Source organism: Nipponia nippon, unplaced genomic scaffold (assembly GCF_047370975.1).
Source record: "Nipponia nippon isolate SJK-2023a ecotype South Korea unplaced genomic scaffold, ASM4737097v1 scaffold_1, whole genome shotgun sequence".
Lineage (NCBI taxonomy): Eukaryota > Metazoa > Chordata > Aves > Pelecaniformes > Threskiornithidae > Nipponia > Nipponia nippon.
This window is the reverse complement of record NW_028262290.1, coordinates 152,111,277-152,131,545: the sequence shown is the minus strand read 5'-3', so window position 1 is coordinate 152,131,545 and position 20,269 is coordinate 152,111,277. Positions and strand designations below refer to the sequence as shown.

The window sequence follows — 20,269 nt, the reverse complement described above, 5'->3', positions numbered from 1 at the left end:
TGATTATGGCAGATATATCACTTCTGCGGGTGACAAAGTCCAGAGAAGGCAACTTTGCAAGACCACCGTGGTTCATACTCTGCCAGGCTGTCCACTGCCGGGATGACCACAGAGCTTGTCAGAGATGGGCACTGGAGAGTCTCCCCTCAGAGTGGGGACAATATGGCCACCCTTTGAAATGCCTGGGAAAGGACCAGAGATGTCTTCTGGAGACTTTATTGGGACTGTCCTCGAGGGCAGAAGGAATGTTCATTCCCAGATGATCAGAAGAAAACCCTGAAAGAGAAGAAGCCACAGCTTGCTCACGAGTCAAAGCAAATTGAACCCTACTGCTGCTCCGAGTGCTGCCTGTGCGGTAACCCCCGCCCGCCTCGTGCCACGCAGCACGAGCGTGGTCTGTTCTGGACTTGAATGGTTGGATCTGGAAACTCAAACGATCGATTTTTGCTAGGTTTGCGTTATATGTTAATTCTCCCCACAATCATGCAGCCTGACCAGACATTTACTAGATTGCTTACAAGGATTATTAGAAATTTCCCGTGTACTTTATTTTTTTTAATAAGGTATTGATTTCAGTATATTTCTGTTCATACTTGCAATGAATTGATTTATGGTGGTAGAAATTCTGTTTTGCTGCCAGAACTTGATGGGTACTAACTAATTCAATTTTATATTTTCTTTTTCTTTTTTTTTTTTTTTAACCACTAGTTCTTTTTCAAAAATAAACTGGCTACTCCAGAATTTGGTTCCTTTGCTTTGCCTGACATTTTGAATGGGTCAAGGAAGGGCAGGAGACAGAAGCAAACACGGGCATCCCAGAGATGCTGTGCTGCGGTACCACGTATGTTGTGTGTCTCCTCGCAGCTCTGCGTGTTCTGTCAGTCAGACCCCTGCCACCCCTGGCACTCTCTGTGTGTCAGGGTAAAATGGCTCAGTTCCACTGTTTTTCTGCCAAAACTCCTCTCTTGGCTAGAGGATTTAGGGCTATTTTAAATTAACCGTGCTCTTTTGTCTGGTGTACGACACCCAGAACTTGATTTGAATCTCTTGTGTCATCGATGTAAATGTTTTGTACAATGGTTTTGACTACTCTCTAATAAATAGGTGGATGTTTTAAAAGATACAAGCTGGTGTTTCTAGTCACTGGATTTAAGTACGTCAGTTTTACATATAATGTATTATAAAATCAGTGTCTTTAACTTCATGTAGTATTTTGTGTTTCTTAACCCTATCATGTCCTCTGCCTTCCCATTTTCAGATGATTATTAATGAACAATTTTAGTTTTCATATGCCTGAATTGCTTTGGAAATGAGCAATCTGGGAACTGTGGAGAACGGCCATGCACTCTGAAGTTTGTGTACATGCTCCTACGCTATACTTTTGTGTTGTGTTTTTAAACAGCTGCCGTAAGAGCCATAACCATGGTTACACAGTATAATGATATCTCTTGACTGAGTGGCCAGAAATTAATCTTTCTGCAGGGTCGCTGTGTGGTACGTCTTCAGCCCACACAATGGCTTTGTACTAGAATCAACAGGAACAAAAGGGAAAATATTATAAATGCCTGGTGGACTCAAAATATTTTAAACAGTTTACATTCATGGGTCAGAAGAAACTTTTAAGAACTCTGTGTTTTATCTCACTGTTTGTGAGCATTCGGGGTGTCCTCTCCGCACCATTGCTGGACTTGGCATGTTTCAGTGCTTTTATTTCACTTTTGATGTGAACCTGAGTGTGAATTGCCACAAGCATCAGTCTGCTCTCATCTGAGCGTGTGACTAAAAAAAAGTAAAATTCTTGCTGCTTTTGGTATGATAAATGTTTCCCTGTTTAAGAGGTATGTATTATAATAAGATACTGTTTAATAGATATGTTATCCCTTCTGCCTTAAATAGAAAATTGTCATTTAAACTTTAGATGTATTTAAGGGCTATATTTATGTGTTTGTTTAGTTTGCTCTATACAAAAGTCATTCCTTTCAGAGTGGGTCTGAAATATCTAAGAAATACACGCAATTTTGTCCTAATAATAACTCAGTATCTCAGATGCCAAACTGTGCTCTCCCTGATAGTCTAAAAGAAAACAGTGGAATGTGCAAATATGGAAGAAACCTAAAATAGTTGAAACGTAGCCGGTAGAGGGGAAGAGAAGACGTGAGGAGAACAAACACTGGGTTGGCAGCATCCCGCTCCGTCTGGGACAGCCCAGCCAGCTCCATCCCACCACTCACCCTCCTTGCACTGGAACACCCTTGGGGGAAAAGAGTTACGAGTAACAAAACTCAAAAAAATCTTTGGTGCCGAAAAAGAATAAATTTCCCCCTTTGGATGGCGTCCACTGTGTGGTGAAACTGCTCTTGTGGGGTGGGTGCGGAGGGTGGTACTGCATATGAGGCAGTTGTCGGATACACAGCGCTGTGCCTCTTGCAGTTCAGACGTGAAAGCCTTCACTTAATGTAAACTTGAGTTGAGTTCTCTGGCAGTGATAGTGTTGAATAATTTCTAAACCATTGTTTGACTGTGTATTTAAGAATAGTGACCCCAAAATCCTGGCAGAAAAAAGGAATGTGGTCCTATTTTTTTGTTTTGTTTTGATCTGTTCTTTAGTGAGGAATTCTATAAACTTTTAAGAGAAGTGAGATTAAAATTAAAAAACCCTACGCAAAAAAAAACAAAAGCAGCCTGAAAATATTAAAAATTGAGATTCTGAGGTCTTTGCACTTCCTGGTTTCCAAGCAGCCCTTCCTGGAGGACTCTCTTTGTCATAGGAAAAGGAAAATACAGTTTTGTTCATTTCACAAGTTAGATTCTTTTTTTGTGTGTTATTAACAGGTTTGGCAAACATCGCAAAGATGACAAGAGTGAGAAAACTGGTAAAATAAAAGTGCAGGAAGCTCTTACTTCAGAAGAGGAGAGAATACGAATGAAGCAAGAACAGGAGAGGTAGACTTCAGTATTTGCTTAAACCTTGATAGAGAGAGTTTGTTTTTTAAATTAAATAACTGAAGTTCAGTTTTCACTGATGAAATTTCCCAAATGTTGATATGTTTATATACTTAAAATAACAGGACAAAGCTGGATTTATTTTGGACATTAGTATCAACAGCTTCTTTGGCTGCATTAAGCATCTTTTATAGACCCAGAGCTCCTTTCCTTATTGAGGAGACTGGTGTAATAATATGAAATGTTTTCTCTATACATTCTATAACTGATTTTATTGACATTTTCAGAAAACAAATATTTATATAGAATGAAATATGTTTTGTATTTTTCTTCAGTCTTGCATATCTAGTTTTTTCATTGATATATTTAGAAAAAAACCTAAAAATTATACTTATCAGTATATTTGTCACTGGAGTTCAGTCTATTTATGTCATGCAGTATGTTTATGAAATGATATGTATATTAAACTGCTAATTGTAAAAATGAGTGGTGAGTACCTCTATTTTTCCTTGTCAGCTTCCCTTAACATTAAAAACTTATATAATGTATATGTCATATGCTCTTCTCAACATTTCCAATCTACTCTTCATCCTGTCTCTTGTAGCCCTAGATATTGGGGCTTAGACTCTGGTATCTCTTATACCAATTTAGTCAAAATCTTGGAAAGCTTAGGTTGTAAATTAACTAGTATTCAGGGATGCGCATGGAGAGAAGACCTCTTTGAGGAGACAAATCTTCAGTGAGGAGACAAATCTTCAGTAAGGAGACAAACTTTAAAGGGTTACAAAGTTTGAATGCGGAATGGTAAATAGATGTAGATACATTTAGCAGTGAAAGTGAACTATGAATTGGAATGATTTATCTAAAAATTATGCTATAGCTCAGCCATAAATTGAGGATTGAGACAGGAACTATGGAGGGAAATTTTTTTGTCCTTGTACAGGAGGTATGACTAGTTAGCCCTAATGATTCCTTTGACCATCATCTTTATGCACCTTAGTCTTCCATGGATAAGAACAGAAGTTTATAAACGATGGCTTCACCACTCTAATAGCTCACTGGAATAGCAGAGCCACAGTAACTCTTGTGTAGTCTCCTCAGTTAAACCTAAAATGATTTGCTTTCAGTTCTTTTAGGGCTGAGTGATTTACATTACAGTTAAGGCAGGCTAGGAGTATACATTTATTAGTTACTGAAGATCAGCAGTAATTTGTTAAACTGCAGAAACTTTATCATTTGTGACCATCTGTTTGGATTACATTATGGGAAATTTTTTACTCTTTAACAAATATACTAGCATATATTCATGTAAAAATTTATTCATGTCTTTCTCCATCCATTCTGACAGTAGAGGGTGGCTGGTTCACAGTGCTTGGTTGTTTTTTACTTGTCCGTTTGGTTTTTATTTTCTCTTTTTTAATAAAAGTGAAGCAGGGTCATTAAATTTGTTCCTGTTTTTAAGAGTCATGTGCTCTCAGATTAAATGGTAAAGGGGAATACTGGAACTGAAGGAAATAAGTGACTTTGGATATGAGGGTGTTTGTGCAGTCAGCTTCCCTTTACATACGGGCAGACCAGCCACTTCGTGGATAAACTCATGCCAGGGGTGCAGAGACATTGAAAGCTGCCTCCGTCGCTCCAGCCAGCTCAGGGCAGTGGGAAGGTTAGCCACACGTGCATGGTGCTGAACCCAAGCTTGCCCAGCATGGAGGGTTTCTTAGTAACCTCAGGTCGGCAGAAAATCAGATATATACATTTATTCAAAGAAGAAAGACTTGAGGTTTGAGTTAGTAACATTTTCTCTTCATTCTCTCTCTCTGTGTCTCTCTGTGTCTCCCTGTCTCTCTCAGTAAGAATGGTGAGAGTATAGACTGTCCATGTGGTGATGTAAGAAAGGTTGCAATAGTCACGCTGGGTACCAAGGTAGAACTATGAAATTATTTGTATAGCCCCCAATGCATGGAGCAAATTCCTAATCCCTGTCCATCAAGTTATGCTAACCAATTTGAATCTTTCCTGGAATGTCACTCCTCGTGTGTCATAAAACCAATTTTATGTGTTCACTGAAACTGCAGAAAATGCATGTGCCAGAACTTCGTAACAGCTTGATGTTATCGTAACACGGGTCTTCCTCCTCCCGTTACTCTCTTTCCCTAACTGTGTATTTGCTTTCCTTTGTGTTATGTCTATAAGAGAATGCAAGGTCTTTGGGGTAGTGGCATGTACAACTAATAAAAGACAATAAAATAGCAACCAAATGTGTGAGGTGCTTCCTTATGTTTCTGAAAAATTTGGATGTCGATTTGGTCCATAGAGACTAAATATTTTTGCAGTTAGATTGCAGAGGGTTTTCTTTTGATCCTGTAAAATAATGATGTTAGGTACATGCTATTAATGAAGAATACTCTTGCAAATTAACTGAACAATCCCTCAAAATGCTTACTGGGAGGCAGGGTAAAATATTACTGTCTTAACAAGTGTTGGTTCATAATGGCTGCTATTTTAACTTTGCTTTCTGTGGTTTTTTTTCCCCCTCAATGTTTTCAGCAGTACAATTCACTTGCTCTGTCTTACTTGGTATTTGATACTATATACCTCTATAATGATGCAATACTTTGGGGAAATAGGTTGGATTTAATGAATTTACTATGTATGAGAGGCTAGGAGCAAAAATCCTTAGGGGGTCAGAGAACAAGTGAACGGTCCATTAAAAAATCAATCATGCCCACAATTTTATGGAATTATTATGCTTTGACTTGATAATTTTAATAGTATTGTGCTTACAATAGTATTTTCTTTAAAGTCTTAAAAGTAGTGTTCATATTGATTATGAGACAAATACGCAAATTGATGTTCTTCAATTTACCATGATTGAAATGAATAAAATTGCCTTTTATAAACATATTATTAATAATAATTTCTTATTAAGGAACATATCTCAAGCTGTATATGGTATGCACATACTGACAGTCTTAAAGTAATTTTGAACAGAAAATGAAATTATCTAGTTGAAAATACAGGCAGCTTTCAATGAAACAATATACTGGAACAATTAGGAGCATCATCTGAGGAGACCACCCACTGATCTTACCAAAATCACTGTAAAATGCTTTCTATTTGTAAATTCTCCAAATGTTGGATTAACAGTTCATCCAAGGCAATAGGACATTGTCCCCCTGTGTCGCTATTCTTTAACACTGGTTTAGTCCAGAAAAAGAAGTCTGCTTGCATTACCCGTGAGTGTCTGCCAAACAATGATCTGAAAATCCATATGGGTTCTGGTGTGCTGTTAGAAAAGGTGCTTCTCCCCAGCAATGGCACCAATCAAAACCTTAAGACAAAACTAAGCAATAGGTTTTCTGAACTTGGCCTTGTGTCTCCTAAGAAAAAGACTGTACTGCAGGGTCTTGAGGAAGTTGAATAAGATCTGAATCGAATTAGCTCTACTCTAGTGCCAAATCACAGCTGTTTTACATATATGCTAACTTGGAGCCCCTCTTTGCCATGTTGTCATCCTGTCCATCACTGGACTACTAAAACCGGATACCACTGAGATGCTGCATCTGCTCAGATAGACTGCAAAAACAGTCTTGAGCCCTTCTTGGTTTTGTTATAGAAGGTCTTCTACCAATTCCAGACTCTTCCAATGCACCTGTGTTTGGCCCATCCTGCTAAGAGTAATGTCTTGGATTTTACAGATAGATTGGAGATGCATGGGATATCTTGAGCTTTCAGAGATGCTTCAGACTGCTCATAGTTTCACACAGGCATTGCTATGTAGGATAGACTTAAAACCAGATTTTGAAACTTTTGTCAATGACCAAGAGGAATTAGTGTTGCAACCCAGTTAGTTTTCATATGGGTGGTCATGTTCTGCTATGATGTTGGACCTAAGCCTTTGGAAGCTCACAGACCTGTCCACTTTAGAAACTCTGTACATCTGGTCTTCCAGGGCCTCTCAGGGTAGGGTTTTCTCGATATGTAGCCAGTGTGTCCATCGGTACCCTGCAACTGGATTGTCCTGAAATGGTTTCTGGCTTCTTCAAGACCCTGTAGTATAGGCTCTTTCTTAGAAGATGTGAAGACAGAACTGTACAGAAAACCTGCTTTTGTCTTCTCGTTTTTATTGGTGGCCCTTGTTGGAGAGAGACGTCACTCTAACAGCAGGTTCTGATACCTTCGTCTCTCCCTCTTTCACTTTTGGATTTTTCCTTGGGTTTCTTTTTTGTTGGTTCCCTCCCCTCCTCCTTGCAGCTCTGTGTTCATTACAAAATAAATCTTTAGCAAATCAAAAACCTTTGCCAGCGTTCTGCCCTCCTTCAGCTCGGGCACGTGCGGTTCTTGGCACCCACCTGGCAAGGCCACGCGGGCCAGCCCTGTCTTCAGCCTTGACCTGACTTCCTCTAGCAAACCAAGTGCTCCCCCACCCAACCAGCTTCACTCTTTGTTCCCGGGTAGTGGGTAACGAAGGAATGAAATACACATACTTCTTTGTGAAGTTTTCAGCAAATTCGGCTGTATCGCGCGCGGTTCATCACTAGATAATGTTTGAAAGATGAAAGTTGCAATTCTAATGTAATCTCATGATTCAGAGTATGTGATCCCAGCTATGGGCAAATAGTGCTTATGCTTTAATCTGCCTCTAGAAGCACTTCCTCCTCTTAAAAGAAGAGTCTGTAGGATATTTTCTCCGTTTGGTTAATACACTGACTTAAGAGCTTGACTAATGTTCTATGAATTGCTGGGTTACCATAAAAGTCTTTTCATCTTAGTGCTGTATTCTTCCTCAACTTCCACTGAAATGGATGCAAAATCAGGTGCTTAAACACCTGCGTTGTGAGGATCAGTACCGAGGAGATAAGGCGAAACCTTTTGGAAGAGAGCTAAAGAGCTGTTCTGGTGGCGGGGCTATGACAGAGCCTCCAGAAATGCTGGGAGGACAACGGAGCCGTCGGATGGGGATTTTGGAGCCAGGGGCTTCCTCTGCTCTGAAAAAGCAGCCGTACAATCCCAGGCTCTGCTGTACTCATTGGAGGACAGTTGACACACAGCAGAGCAATACCGCGCTTCCTCCGTACATATGTATAGTTACCATCTGGAGAAGGAACCTGCTTCTTTGCTAGTTTCCCCCCTTTCTAGTTTGGAAAACATAACCTTTTGTTCCTTTCGATTACAAAGGGAATTACATTTACATAATGCCGCTGTTACTGTTATCCGTGTCTGTGCAAATGTCACCGGTGCTGGCATCGGTCCTCCCGTGGGACCGGCGCCTGCCGGCGGGGCCGGGAGGGGGAGCTCCCGGCACGGCGGTGGCGCGGCTGCCCGCCCTGCTGCGCGGCCGCCGGCCCGGCCCGGCCTGGCTCGGCCTGGCTCGGGGGGCACGGAGCCCTTTCGTGGTGCTCCAGGCTCGAAACCTCAGCAGGGCTTTGTACGGCAGCGTGAACCTTAACGCCTTGCTACCAACGGGGGGAAAACTCTATTGATCATGAGGACTGGGGAGATGCTGGTGGTGGTTGGTGGGAGGAGGCGATGCTGTGGGAGCTGCCAGAGTGGGGCAGGAAGAGTGGGAGAGGTGAGCGGGGATCTGGGTCTGGCAGAGATGCCGTCCGGGGGAGGCGGATCAGGCGTTTGACTCTACTGGCAGGTTTGCCGTTACTTTTGGAGATCAATCAATAGGCCGACAGCATTTTTGGTGTGACTGTGAACAAGGCTACGATATCAGTGGGTGTTGTCCACGTAACAATTTTTCCTGAATTTAGCGTGAAGCATTCTGTATGTTCACTAGTTGTTAAAATAACATGGACATTTATTTCCTGAAGGATTCCGTCATTCCATAAAACGCTTCCTGTATTTCATGTTTCCTAAGGGTATAAGGGTCTTTATCTCCAACATATAATAAACTTCATCTTTCTCTAGTACCATTAAAGCCACAAGCCCTTTGTTGTAAAAGTATACTAATGAATAGAAATGTTGCAACAAGAACAGAAGTCTTGTGTTTTCCCTTCATCATGCATCATCCATTTTAATTAGACGAAAGGGTGGTGAGTACTGTGACAAGAGTCTGGAATTAAAATCATTAATTGATGTCAAGCTGACGAGAGACTGCTAACATGAATTTACTGACAGCAGGAAAGAAATTAACCTTATTACTTTATTTAGTACATTGGGACTATTTATTATATTTTCCTATGCAAGTTCAGTGTGTTCCATTTATGATGACAGAGAAAGACAAATAATTAATAAAACCTACAGAAAGTTTTATTACCTTCTATCAATGAGGTTTACATGAAAACCACATCAATAACTTACAAAAAACAAACCCACCACATCCTTCTAATCAATGTACCGTATCAAAACCGTTACAGCAATATTTTTGATATTTCAAATTAGTATAGCATGCCATGCTCTCTAGCCAAGTAGAATTGCAAAAGTGATCTGATTTAAAACCATGCCTTAGTTTCTTAATGTCAGTGTTGCAAAAAATGAAACGTATTTTCTCCAGCAATGACATTGATTGGAATAACTGTCTGTTTTGATCATCATTGGAAGGTCAGCCTAACAAAGATGAGTTTCAATGTTAAGCATCTTTATTCTTTAGATGAAAGAGTACAACAGTGTCTCACAGACTGACAGCAGCATCCTATAGATAATTTGTGACCCAAAGGTCATAATAAAAGAATAGAGGGGAGGTCATCCTGTAGTAAAGGCCATCTGGAACTGTTAAAGTATCAGATGGAGTAGGGGGCTGAACAGCAGGACACTCTTGGTGTCTTTCCAGATTTCCCAGAGAGACCATAATATTTTTATTGGAAAACCCCAACTTTTTTCCCTTAAGCAAAATATTTTCATCAAGCAGTTTCATCTTACTTTTAGGAAAAAAGACAACATACTGTGATAAGGAGAGGATTTTTGTTTCTTACGTAGCCTAAGTGTTATCTGTGTCTTTAACATAACGCAAAGATTCAGCTTTAGTTTTGCTGCTGCTGTATTTTGATGCCACTTAACAGCTTTCACAAGAACTATTACCTCTAAATCCGTTATTACTGCAAACATTCAGAATAGAAATATTTTCTAAAGTGACTTGTTTAAAATCTTTTCTGATAAAACTTCCACCCCCTTCCCAGCCCATAAGAGAGGAGAGAAAAAAATTCCTCTGTGAATCAGAAAATCAGAGCAATGTGTTTCTCATTCTCGCTTATTTTGAAATGGGGTCTGCTTGTCAAGGGATATTCCAGTTTCACTGAGATTTGTAGCATTGTTTTTGGCAGTGGTTTTTTACATAATGGATGAGGGTGCAGGACGTGAAAACAAATCAGTGGCAGTAATTTTTGTAGGAGAACACAGAAATGAAGCGTGAGAATATTGAGCTTTGGAAAAACATTTCAGACCAGTTCCACTTCATAAAAATACTGACTTCGGGAGATATGTAAATTGAAGCTTTTGTGGAATAATAGTTGCTGAGGTAGTTTTTTAAACTAAGCTCTTAACTTTCTCTAGCTACATATTGTAAGTATAGAGATTTTAAGACATCATGCTAAACGTATATTTTCTCTATTACTCCTCTGCAGTGATTCAACGTATTGTACTGGGCAAGGTCCAGCCAAGTCCCTTGCAGTATACTTAAAAATATAATTTCCGTGGTCTTTATAATATTCTGAGTTACAAATTTGGTTAAGGTATCTTGCAGATCATATAAAGTTCAGTGCTCTCTTAGAAATTTCAATTCTAAGTCACTAATGTGCTGTGTTTCACTTTAGAATGCCAAGAACTTCAGGATAAGGCAGCAGTAAGTCCTCTGATGTCCAATAAACTATGCTATTAGTGGTAGAGTTGCTGTAGCAAGTACTTATTTGAGAATTAAAAAAGCTGTACCATAATTACTAACTTACTGAACTTATTGTTGCTGAGCTGAACAGAACTGAAGACCCATCACATTTTCCAGACTGCACTAAAGGAGTCTAACAGTAAGATAAAGCACTAAAACCACTCTTTTTTCCAATTCTTAGTCAGAGCAGCAAGTATTTGACTAAACAGAAAGACACCTAATGATACATTCAGGACAAGCAGATAGGTCCCCCCTCCACACCACAGCTGGAACTTTTATTTTGTAACCAGTTACTGGAACAAACCTTTTAATGGGTTATAAGAAACCTGGCTCTGTTTCTGGCCATGCTGTAGATTTATGCTCTCACTCAGTACTGTGACCCAGCAAGGTTTTAGAAGTCAATCCTGAGAGGTGTTGTGGGTGCTAATTTGTGGGTCCTGAGCAAAGATATTGACTTATAAGCTATATTCTCTGTTGGTGTTTTTTTTTTTTTTTTTTCCCTTTTCCTTTTCTTTCAACTTCAGTGTATGAGATTCACATAATCCCTTGCTTTGTTGTGAGGTTTTTCATTGTATTTTTTTGTCACTTCAGACTGTTTCATTTTCCAGCTTCAGGATTAGGCTACTTTATACATAGTATTCTAGAAACACAGAATAATGGACCTGAAATAGAGCTAGTGGCAGAATTTTATACTCGCCTTTGTCACTAGACTTCAGCTAGAGGAGCGTAGATGCTAGACAGGCTCAGCTCAACCAACTGATGACAGTATTGTAGCTGGACCTGCAGTTACTGCCTGCAGTACCTGGGAATGACTGATTTGATATATGGTATGATATATATGGTACCATTTGATATATGATATGCCTGTGCCATTTATTTCTTGCACATACGGGAACAGCTGCTCCTTACACATCTAACCGCAGAATTCAGATGTTACACACCAGTGCTGCTTTCTGGCATTGTTCTCCAGTTGGGGAAAAAAAAAAAAAAAAATTAGGGGAAGAAATGGTCCAAGAAAGGCTGCATGAGAGAGGAAACCAGTGCTCTTAAAGTGAGGAGGGGTGGAAGAAGGAGCTCTCCCAAGTCGTGTTTCAGCAACAGCTGAATCTCATGATCTTCCTTTCTAATTCAGTCCAGCAAAAGAGCTAAATAGGAGATTAGAGCTAAGTTAATCTAATGATCAGGGATCTGTTGTCATAGGTGTAAATATCAGCTCTTCTGGCCAGTTCTGCAATGCAAAAGAAAAACTAAATTCCATTTTGCTTACAGGCAGCAATGGTGTTCTTTGATGCAACATGGTTCCCAGCAGGATAACTGTCCCAGTTGCCCATCTGGGTGATCCTCCACTGCTGGGGTCACTGACCCTTGGATCAGACATGAAAATAAGGAAAGAAAATTTCAGTCATGGTAGTGTTTGTTTTGGAGATGGGAGGACCTATACTGCCTATGTACCTGATACAGTCGCCCTTGGTTGAAACATATTCTTTAAAAAAACACAGCAGACATACACTCCACCCCAAAATGCTGCAGACTGTTAGCTGCAAAGTAGTCTAAAAGCTCCATTGAAATGCAAGTAAGGTGGTAATTTACAGATTTTTTTAACATCAAAATAATTAAGGATTTTCACTTGTTTAGTCCAAGATCCAAGAAAGTAGGTTTGAGATCCTCTACTGGATGTATTTTCACTTTGGAAAGACAAAGGATGAATCAAGAAGGTCAGGGGGTAAGGAAAGGTAGGGGTGAAATACATGAGAGATTCCACCAGGTTAGAGGAAATTATTCTAATGTTTCCTTTAGTTTCATCAATGTCACTTGATTTCAAATTGGTGTTTGCACTTCACCTGCTTATATGCATAATATTTACTTTCTCTCCTGCATTTTCTCATTTCTTCACATCTTCATTTGTATTTTGCTGCCTTCTTTAATATCCTTCTTTAATATAACTCCTTATAAAAATGAGCATGTTGTTCTCTCCTTAATGTATTAGGGCACTTACAGTAATCACCTTATCACCTTTATCCCTCCTTCCCCCACACCTTTTTTTTTTTAACTACAGCCCTCCTGGGTTGTAGCTTATTAAAGGTTTTTGAAATTCTTATGCATCTCTTCTGCATGTGGGATTTGAGGAGGGGGGAACTTCAGAGAGTAAGTACTATCACATATTCTAATTGGCATATAGGCTGTGCTTGTTGAAGGAGAAAGAAAATTAAGGCTGTCTGATTGTGTAGATGCATTTCTCTAATTTTGAGGTGGTGGGCAGCTTTTTTTTTTTTTTTTTCTTTTTGTATGTAGTCCCTATTATGTTTCTCTGTTGTTGTAGAACCAAAATGTAGGAAATATATGTGTGTAAAATTTCTGTGTAGGTGCAGAATTTTAGATCTAGAAGAGAGATCATGTCACTTTTCCAAGGTAGGATCTTCTGGGTATGTGATTTCTGCAAGATGTTTGTTTCAGCCTTTTTTTTTTCACTTTACGGTGACATAGACTCTACAACTTCCCATGGCAATCTTTTCTGCTACCTTTTCATTAGAAAGTTCCCCTGCCCACAGTATCTAGTCTCAATTATTCTTGCTGCAGTTTAAATACCTAGTACTTGTATTAGAGATAGAAAACATTGTCCTTTTCCTCCCTATGTATCCAGAGACTGCTGTTATGTCCCCACTCTGTCTTTATCTTTTCCCCAACAGCTTGACATTTCTGACTCGTGAGTATCTGTCATCCAGTAGAACTTCCAGATCCATTCCCGAAAAAGCAACTCACAGATTTTTCCCCTACTTTTAATTGGTATTCTTAATTCTTCCAACTATGTAAATTACCTTCCAGTTGCTGTTGTTGAAGTTTAATTCTATTTTTGAAGTCTACTCTGTCTATTTTTCAAGAACATTTGAAATGTTAATCCTTTCCTCCAAAGTTCCTTCATTTGGGTTTTCTGTAGATTCAATAGCATCCTAATTAATAATGGAAAAACCCTGAGTAAATTCAGAGAGAGATCCTTGTAGAAAATGTCTCGATCCATCCATCTAGTGTGACTGTGAATTGCTGAGAGTTCCTCCCTAGACACTCTGTAGGAACTGCCTCGTTCAACCTATTGCATCCATCCCATAGCCGTTTTTCTTAGCCTGGGTCGTACCGTTTGTTCTCTGTTCACAAGGCTGTTTACTGTGTTGTAGAAGGAAATCCAACTGACTTGACCACATCTGTTCTTGATAAATTGGTGGTGGCTACTGCTCCTTCCATTATCTTCTTTGTGCTTACCAACAGTTTGTTTCAAAGGGGATTGAAGTTAAACTGATGAGTCTGTAATTCTCCTCCTCCTCCGAGGGATGTTTGACTTTTCCTAGTCTTTCAATACTTTAGCTGTCCTCAACAGGTTCTCCTGGTTACTGAAAAAAAGTCTGAGACTGCCTCAGACAGTTGTGTGTGTCACATGAAGTTCAACTTACACGGTTTCTAGCTACTTCTTTTGCTGTTAGATTGGAGATCTTTTTGCTGTTGGTGGCAGTATCAATTGTGCTGGCCACCTGCTTGCAATCAACCATTTCAGTGAAGACAGATGCAAAGAAAAAAAACCATTAAGCCTTAGGTCTCCTCAGCATCATCTGTCAATATCGTTCCCTCACTACTGAGCAGGGAAGCAACCTTTTCTTTGCTCTTCCTTTTACTGCTAATGCAATTATGCAATGATTTATTGTTATCTTTAAAGCTCCCTGCTACTTTTATTTCACATTGTGCCTTGGCCCTCCTGATTTTGTCCCTGTGTGCTTGCACTTATCCATAGCAACCTGACCACATTTTGTATGTGTTTCTTCATGTGTCTGAGATAGCTGGCCACACATGTATGTACACAGGAGATAAGGCAGCACTGTTAATTTTTTTCTTTTAATGACTTGAAAAAGGTTGGTCTCCAGTCTTTCAATTGAAAAATTATATTTATGTAGCAGTATTTTCTGACTTTTTTTTTAAATATGCTGGAGTTTTGAATGAAGGGGGGGGGGGGGGGGGATGAGGAAGAGGAGGTGTCTTTCTTGTTTACAAGCTACCGCTGTTGCTGCCCATGATTATCCACTGCCCACAGTGATCCTTTAGAATGACTTCCCAGAAAAGCAGATGGCTTTGCTGAGAGGTGGTTATAACTGTGATAACTGACTAGCTCTAATCATGATAAGAAAAGCTAAGTGTCATATGCTGGTTCAGAGGGAAATCACAATAATGCCTATAATCAAGGTACCCTCATTAGAAGAGTAGTTGTCAGAAAAATTCTGCTTGGATCCAGACAAAGGTCAAAGAAAAATACAGGAGAGGACAAACTGCCATATTGACTTGATTGCCAAAAATTAGAAAAAGGGCCATTAAAGCCCTGAAGGCAGTCGAGGAGAGGGGGAGGAGGAACAGCAAGACCTGGCTTAGTTGCTGGCACACTGTGCCTGCAAGGTATTTTTCACTAGCAAAAGAGGAGGGGACACATTTGACAAGATTTGGCTACTGGCCAACGCACCTTCTGACCTCTTTATTAGAAATGATATCTGGCAAAAATTGGACTGAATGTGTTCATCCCATCTGACTAACTTAAGCAAGCTGACTGGCTTTATAAACGTGTCGTTTTTCTGTTTTCAATCCATCATCCCAACGCATGCCAGTCTGGTGGCAGAGGAACTGGGAACTGGCAGCGGTGAATGGCTTGTCATTTAGCTTCTGTCCTTCCTCAATGCTGTTTCTATCCTTAATAAACATTGTCAGCCATCTCGCATATGTGGAACTGCAAGCGTTCAATACTGATTTTGTAAATGAGTGAGCCTCTGTGGAAAAGATGAGGTTGTGGATTATCACTTGGGCAATAGCTGAATCCTGGCAGCAGCAGGAGGATTAATTGAATTGACCAAGCAATTGCACACCAGGAGCAGCAGCCAACTTTGTTTCTGCTCTTAGGGGAGGACATTGCTGCCATTGCAACAGCAAATGTAATGTACTTACTAGCCATGAATATCCTTCCCATGCTGTGTTCATCAATTAAGATAAGTAGGTGATTTTTTGCAAGGATCTAAATCACTAATACGAAAAAATCCCACGAAAGGGACTGAAGCTCCCAAGGGATTGGGAATATATTTATAATTTCACTCCTAACACTACATGAAATTAGGGTCGATTTCTCTTCTTTTGCCAACTTTGCTTGTTCAGTTTTACGCACAACAGCTCTGCCAGCACCACAGATTTGACTTTTCTGTTGCTGGAAAAAGTTAAGGTTTAGTTCAGACAAAGCTGCTGTAAACATTTGGTTCAGGGTGGGATTTGGCTTCCAGACTAATATGATTAATTTGGTATCTACATTTGAGCTACATGGCTAAATGCCCTTTGTGGTCAAGGGAGGGGTACTTGGCACAATTGGTAGAGCCTAGAGAAGGGTTTAGCTTCACCTTAAAATGGCCACGTTTCTGCTGTTTGGCTGAACTGCTCTCTACACCCTGCGGGCAGCTGCCTGATGTGACTGAATCTTGACCAGCTCTTCTGGGAGTCCAAAACATATGTTGACACCTAAATTTAGGTGTCTAAAATGGTAGTTGCCTTTGTCTGAAAGCTGAATCTCACTCACAGAGATTTGAAGAAGGGAACGAGGTGGCTTCTGTTTGCTGGAAACAGCAGAGCATAAGCTTTTCCCGTACTTTTGTGACCACCGTTTCACGTGCATAGGAATCACTATACAATGGGTATGTATGTCTATCACTACTGGATTAGCTTGCAATGAAAAGCTTTTCTAATAATTATAGGAAGTTCTACAGCTAACGATATTGTCATTTGAAGCAGTTATCATTAGCTTTTGAACTGAATGGCACGCAAATGCATGAGGATAGTTTATACTTTATTGAACGTTATAATTTGAGTCTCAAAAGCACGACAGTACGTTGTTGACATTTTCAGTATTAACACTTCAGCAAGAAGGGTTTAGAAACTTCTTGGGATAGCTTTTGTGTTTTTAAAAGTTCAGTTTCATTTAAACACTGCAAAATTGATTAGCAGTTTTTGCAAAATTCTTTGAAGATGAAAAGGGTTATGTGAATGCTAAGCATTATTATTATTGTTAAACCCACACAAAATCCATAGGAAGGCCATAAATCCTCAAAATTGGCTGATCTGAAATTTCAGACATATGTATTTTTATTGTGCCATGTCATGAAGGAATAAAATTCAGTGAAGACAGCTTAATACACATATCCACATTGTGAAACTGAAGCACTGTGGTCAAACACTTCTCCAGATACTGGATTTCAATAGCAGGAGCATTGCTGATTAGGGCTGAAGTACAGAGCAAATTCCAGGTTCTCATCTGTGCTGCACAGTGTGTTTACATAATCATTTTAATCTTTCCCACAATACTCTGCCCTGGCATTTCCTGAATGTATACTTAATTCAGTATATGCTCACAAATGATTTAGGCAATATCATGCATGTACACACACATGCACACAACAGGAGGGGTCAACATAAAAAATAACATCGCAATAAGTTCAGGTTCTTATATAAAAATGTATTCAGAATTAAAAGCTATCATAATTGCAAAAGGAAAAATGCAATATTCAGCTGATAGCTTTTATTCTTTTCAAGAATATATGTATGTATTTTTCCCTGGTCATTTGGTTCCTCTAAGTTTGGCCACATAATGTTTGAGTATGTCCTGGAGAAGGCAAAAAACAAAGCTGTATTTTAAACAATATTCAAAAATGTGTGAAGTAGTCAGAATACCTATACTTTGTCATGTGAAAGTCATAAGATTTGTGCAGTGGTTTAAATGTAAAGCACAAAAAATCCATTAAAAAACCAGAACATTTTGGGTGTCGGTATTGTCGAACATCTTGTAGTTTCACTTTAGGGTTTTCCTTTGTTAAATGTTACTTACTGCAAATGGTTACTGGGTACTTTGGTTATAATTAGCAGTAAGATTTATAATGCATTTAGACTCTGATTTTTAGTACTACGTATATGTGTATTAACACATTGTATTAGCAATTGTAGAAAATATTCTAAAAATTTTCCTGGTGGATATAAACATAATTACTTGCATAACACTTCAACAATCAGTTCTCTCCCACTTTAATAGGAATAAGTATCCCTCATGGAACTATGCATGGGAAAATCTTCATGTTCTTGCTGCAAATGGTGCTATATCCAAATGTATTAACTAGCCGATAAGCAGATACATGAGAAAACTTGGTTAACGTGAAACGGGGAACACTCAGGTCTACATCTGTGGAGAGTGATGTGATATTCATGGTCAATAGTTAGATAAGTTCACTGGCATCTCTCATGGCAGTCAGTGTAACGCTGAGGCCAATATCACCAGTTATCACCAGGTAATTCTGATTTATAAGCACTTTAGATAATGTTTTCTTCTGACTGAGTTCCTCTATGCCACATTATTGCTATGCTGTCAGATTTCATACACTGAAATCTTGGTTATCTAAAATACATGGGGTGTTTTTTTACTCAAATTGGTGTCAGCCAGTGTTCCAGTATGTGATGATACATTGTCCATTGAAATAAAATCTACCAATATCTAGGAAATTTCTGATTTCCTTTGCTTCTCCCATTCAGAGGACAAATATCAATAGACAAATGTATTCCTCCACAGGGTAATTAATACGGGACTACAAATTGGAAGTGAAATCTGCAGAGAGGAATCAACAACCGCAGGTCATTTTCAGGCCTGTTTTTCCTTCTGCATAGATACCTTCCAAGTGATTAATGTTGTAACATTTCTGAATTACAGCGTTGGAGTACAGGAAAATGTAAAATATATGTTTTTATTTAAAAAATAGGCATGCAGAAACACAGTTTAAATATGAAATGGGTTTTGGATTTAAACTTGAGTCCTTCTTCACTGTAAATTAAACAAAAAACAAAAAAACAGTTCCAGTTCGATGTAGCTGAAATTGTGGAGGAACATGCTGTCAGCTGAATACTGTTACAGTTTCATTTCCATTTTTCCCTATTAAAACAAAAAGCAACCAGTAAAGAAAATAATTTTGTGTTTTCAAAATTGCAAAATTAAAAATTTATGTTGGTTTAAGTTAAACTTTCTCAGTTTTCTTTTATTTGCTTTCTTTTTTTTTTTTTTTTTGGTATGGTTGTTTTTCTTTCCACTGTGACTGAATATGAGTGAGAGTTGTCATGCACAAGTCAGTAGTAGTAAACATAAAAAGAGGAATTATGAGGAGGTATAACTTGGGGCATGTAAATGAATCACTGAACCATCTACGTAGATGGCACTGGCTGCTGAAGGGAGTTCAGCCAATCAGTTGTATCCCAAATCAGTATCCTTGGTCAATACTTGTGGGATTTGGGGGGAAAATAGGTCTGCCTATCCGTGCCATCCTCCTATTCCCTTCTTTCATTATGGCGATCTTTGTTAGCATAGGAAGAACAATTTGCTTGGGACTCAGTCTGATGAAGACACTTAAACTTAGATGTTCACATACCAGCTCAGGGCTGGATTCACATGCTTGAACACAGTCGTCTTGTGTCATTTGAGTTATCACAGTGTCTGAGACGTCAGCACGGGGCTGGCAGATGTGACAAGGACCTACAGAAGTCCTTCTTGCCCAGCAGCTGGAGATCCAGCAGGATTACCTAGGGATGTCAGGTGGCCACAGCTGCCTATGTTTGAGCAGCTGAATCAAGGCTGGGTATCCAAGCTTCCAAAGGAGCCCTAGACAACAGCATCCCAAGCGTTTATAGCGCTATTCCTTTCACGCTAGGACACACCAACTAGTGTGCAAGCTGCTTAACTCTGGAGCCTCCTGACTGGAGTCCCTGGCATGACCTCACCTACTGCAGGCACCTAAATTCTGATGTCTTTAACTGCAACCCGAATCACACCCTTCGTGTATCCCCTTTTCTTTTTGCAAAGACTAATCTTGAACAGGGCTAAGTTTAGAACTGCCAAAACTGTCAACGTTACCTAACTTTAAGGCTTTTCTATTTCCAAAAGAGACAAGGTTTACTTTCAAAAGTAGCGTACTTTGAGTAGGCTGCTCTTGTTAAAAGTTGGTGAACAAGCTCTCTTTGGAAATGGCATGTAACACGGGTGCGCAGAGCTGTAGTCTGAATGGATGGGTGCTGTCACATTCTGTAGCCATGGCTGTATTAGATGAAAAAGGAGCACATTTTACTAATGGAAAGGAGGAGACAGCTGAGTGCTTCATTTTGCAATGATGACAGAGCATTAAATTGGTCTGGGGAGACAATGTTGGGGGGGGTGTTGTTTTTTTTCAGATCACTGTGCATGTGTGTGTGATACATCAAATTTTCTAAAATGCCAAAGAAACTTTGAAGCCCAGATCAAATTTTAGTAATAGCTTTGTGTGCTTTTGAAAATATGACCTGTGCTCAATTTGTATTTGTCAGATTCCTAAATGTCATCTGTTTTTATCTGTCACTTTTTATCACACAGCTAAACAAGTGCACCTAGATACAAAATCCCAGTACAGCATCACCTTTCATTTGTAACTT

The 20,269-nt window shown here is 39.4% G+C and overlaps 1 protein-coding gene across 15 annotated transcripts in view; it reads left to right on the top strand.

The window, feature by feature from the left end:
* Positions 1 to 20,269, top strand: part of PARD3 (par-3 family cell polarity regulator) — a 467,913-nt gene that overhangs the window by 345,236 nt on the left and 102,408 nt on the right. For 11 of the 15 annotated variants that reach the window (XM_087778469.1, XM_087778403.1, XM_087778395.1 and 8 more), the window contains one exon: positions 2,833 to 2,943. The exons of the other annotated variants lie outside the window; for them this stretch is intronic. In XM_087778469.1, the coding sequence (XP_087634595.1) occupies positions 2,833 to 2,943 (111 nt within the window). The remainder of the gene's footprint in view (positions 1 to 2,832; positions 2,944 to 20,269) is intronic. 15 annotated transcript variants of the gene reach the window in all.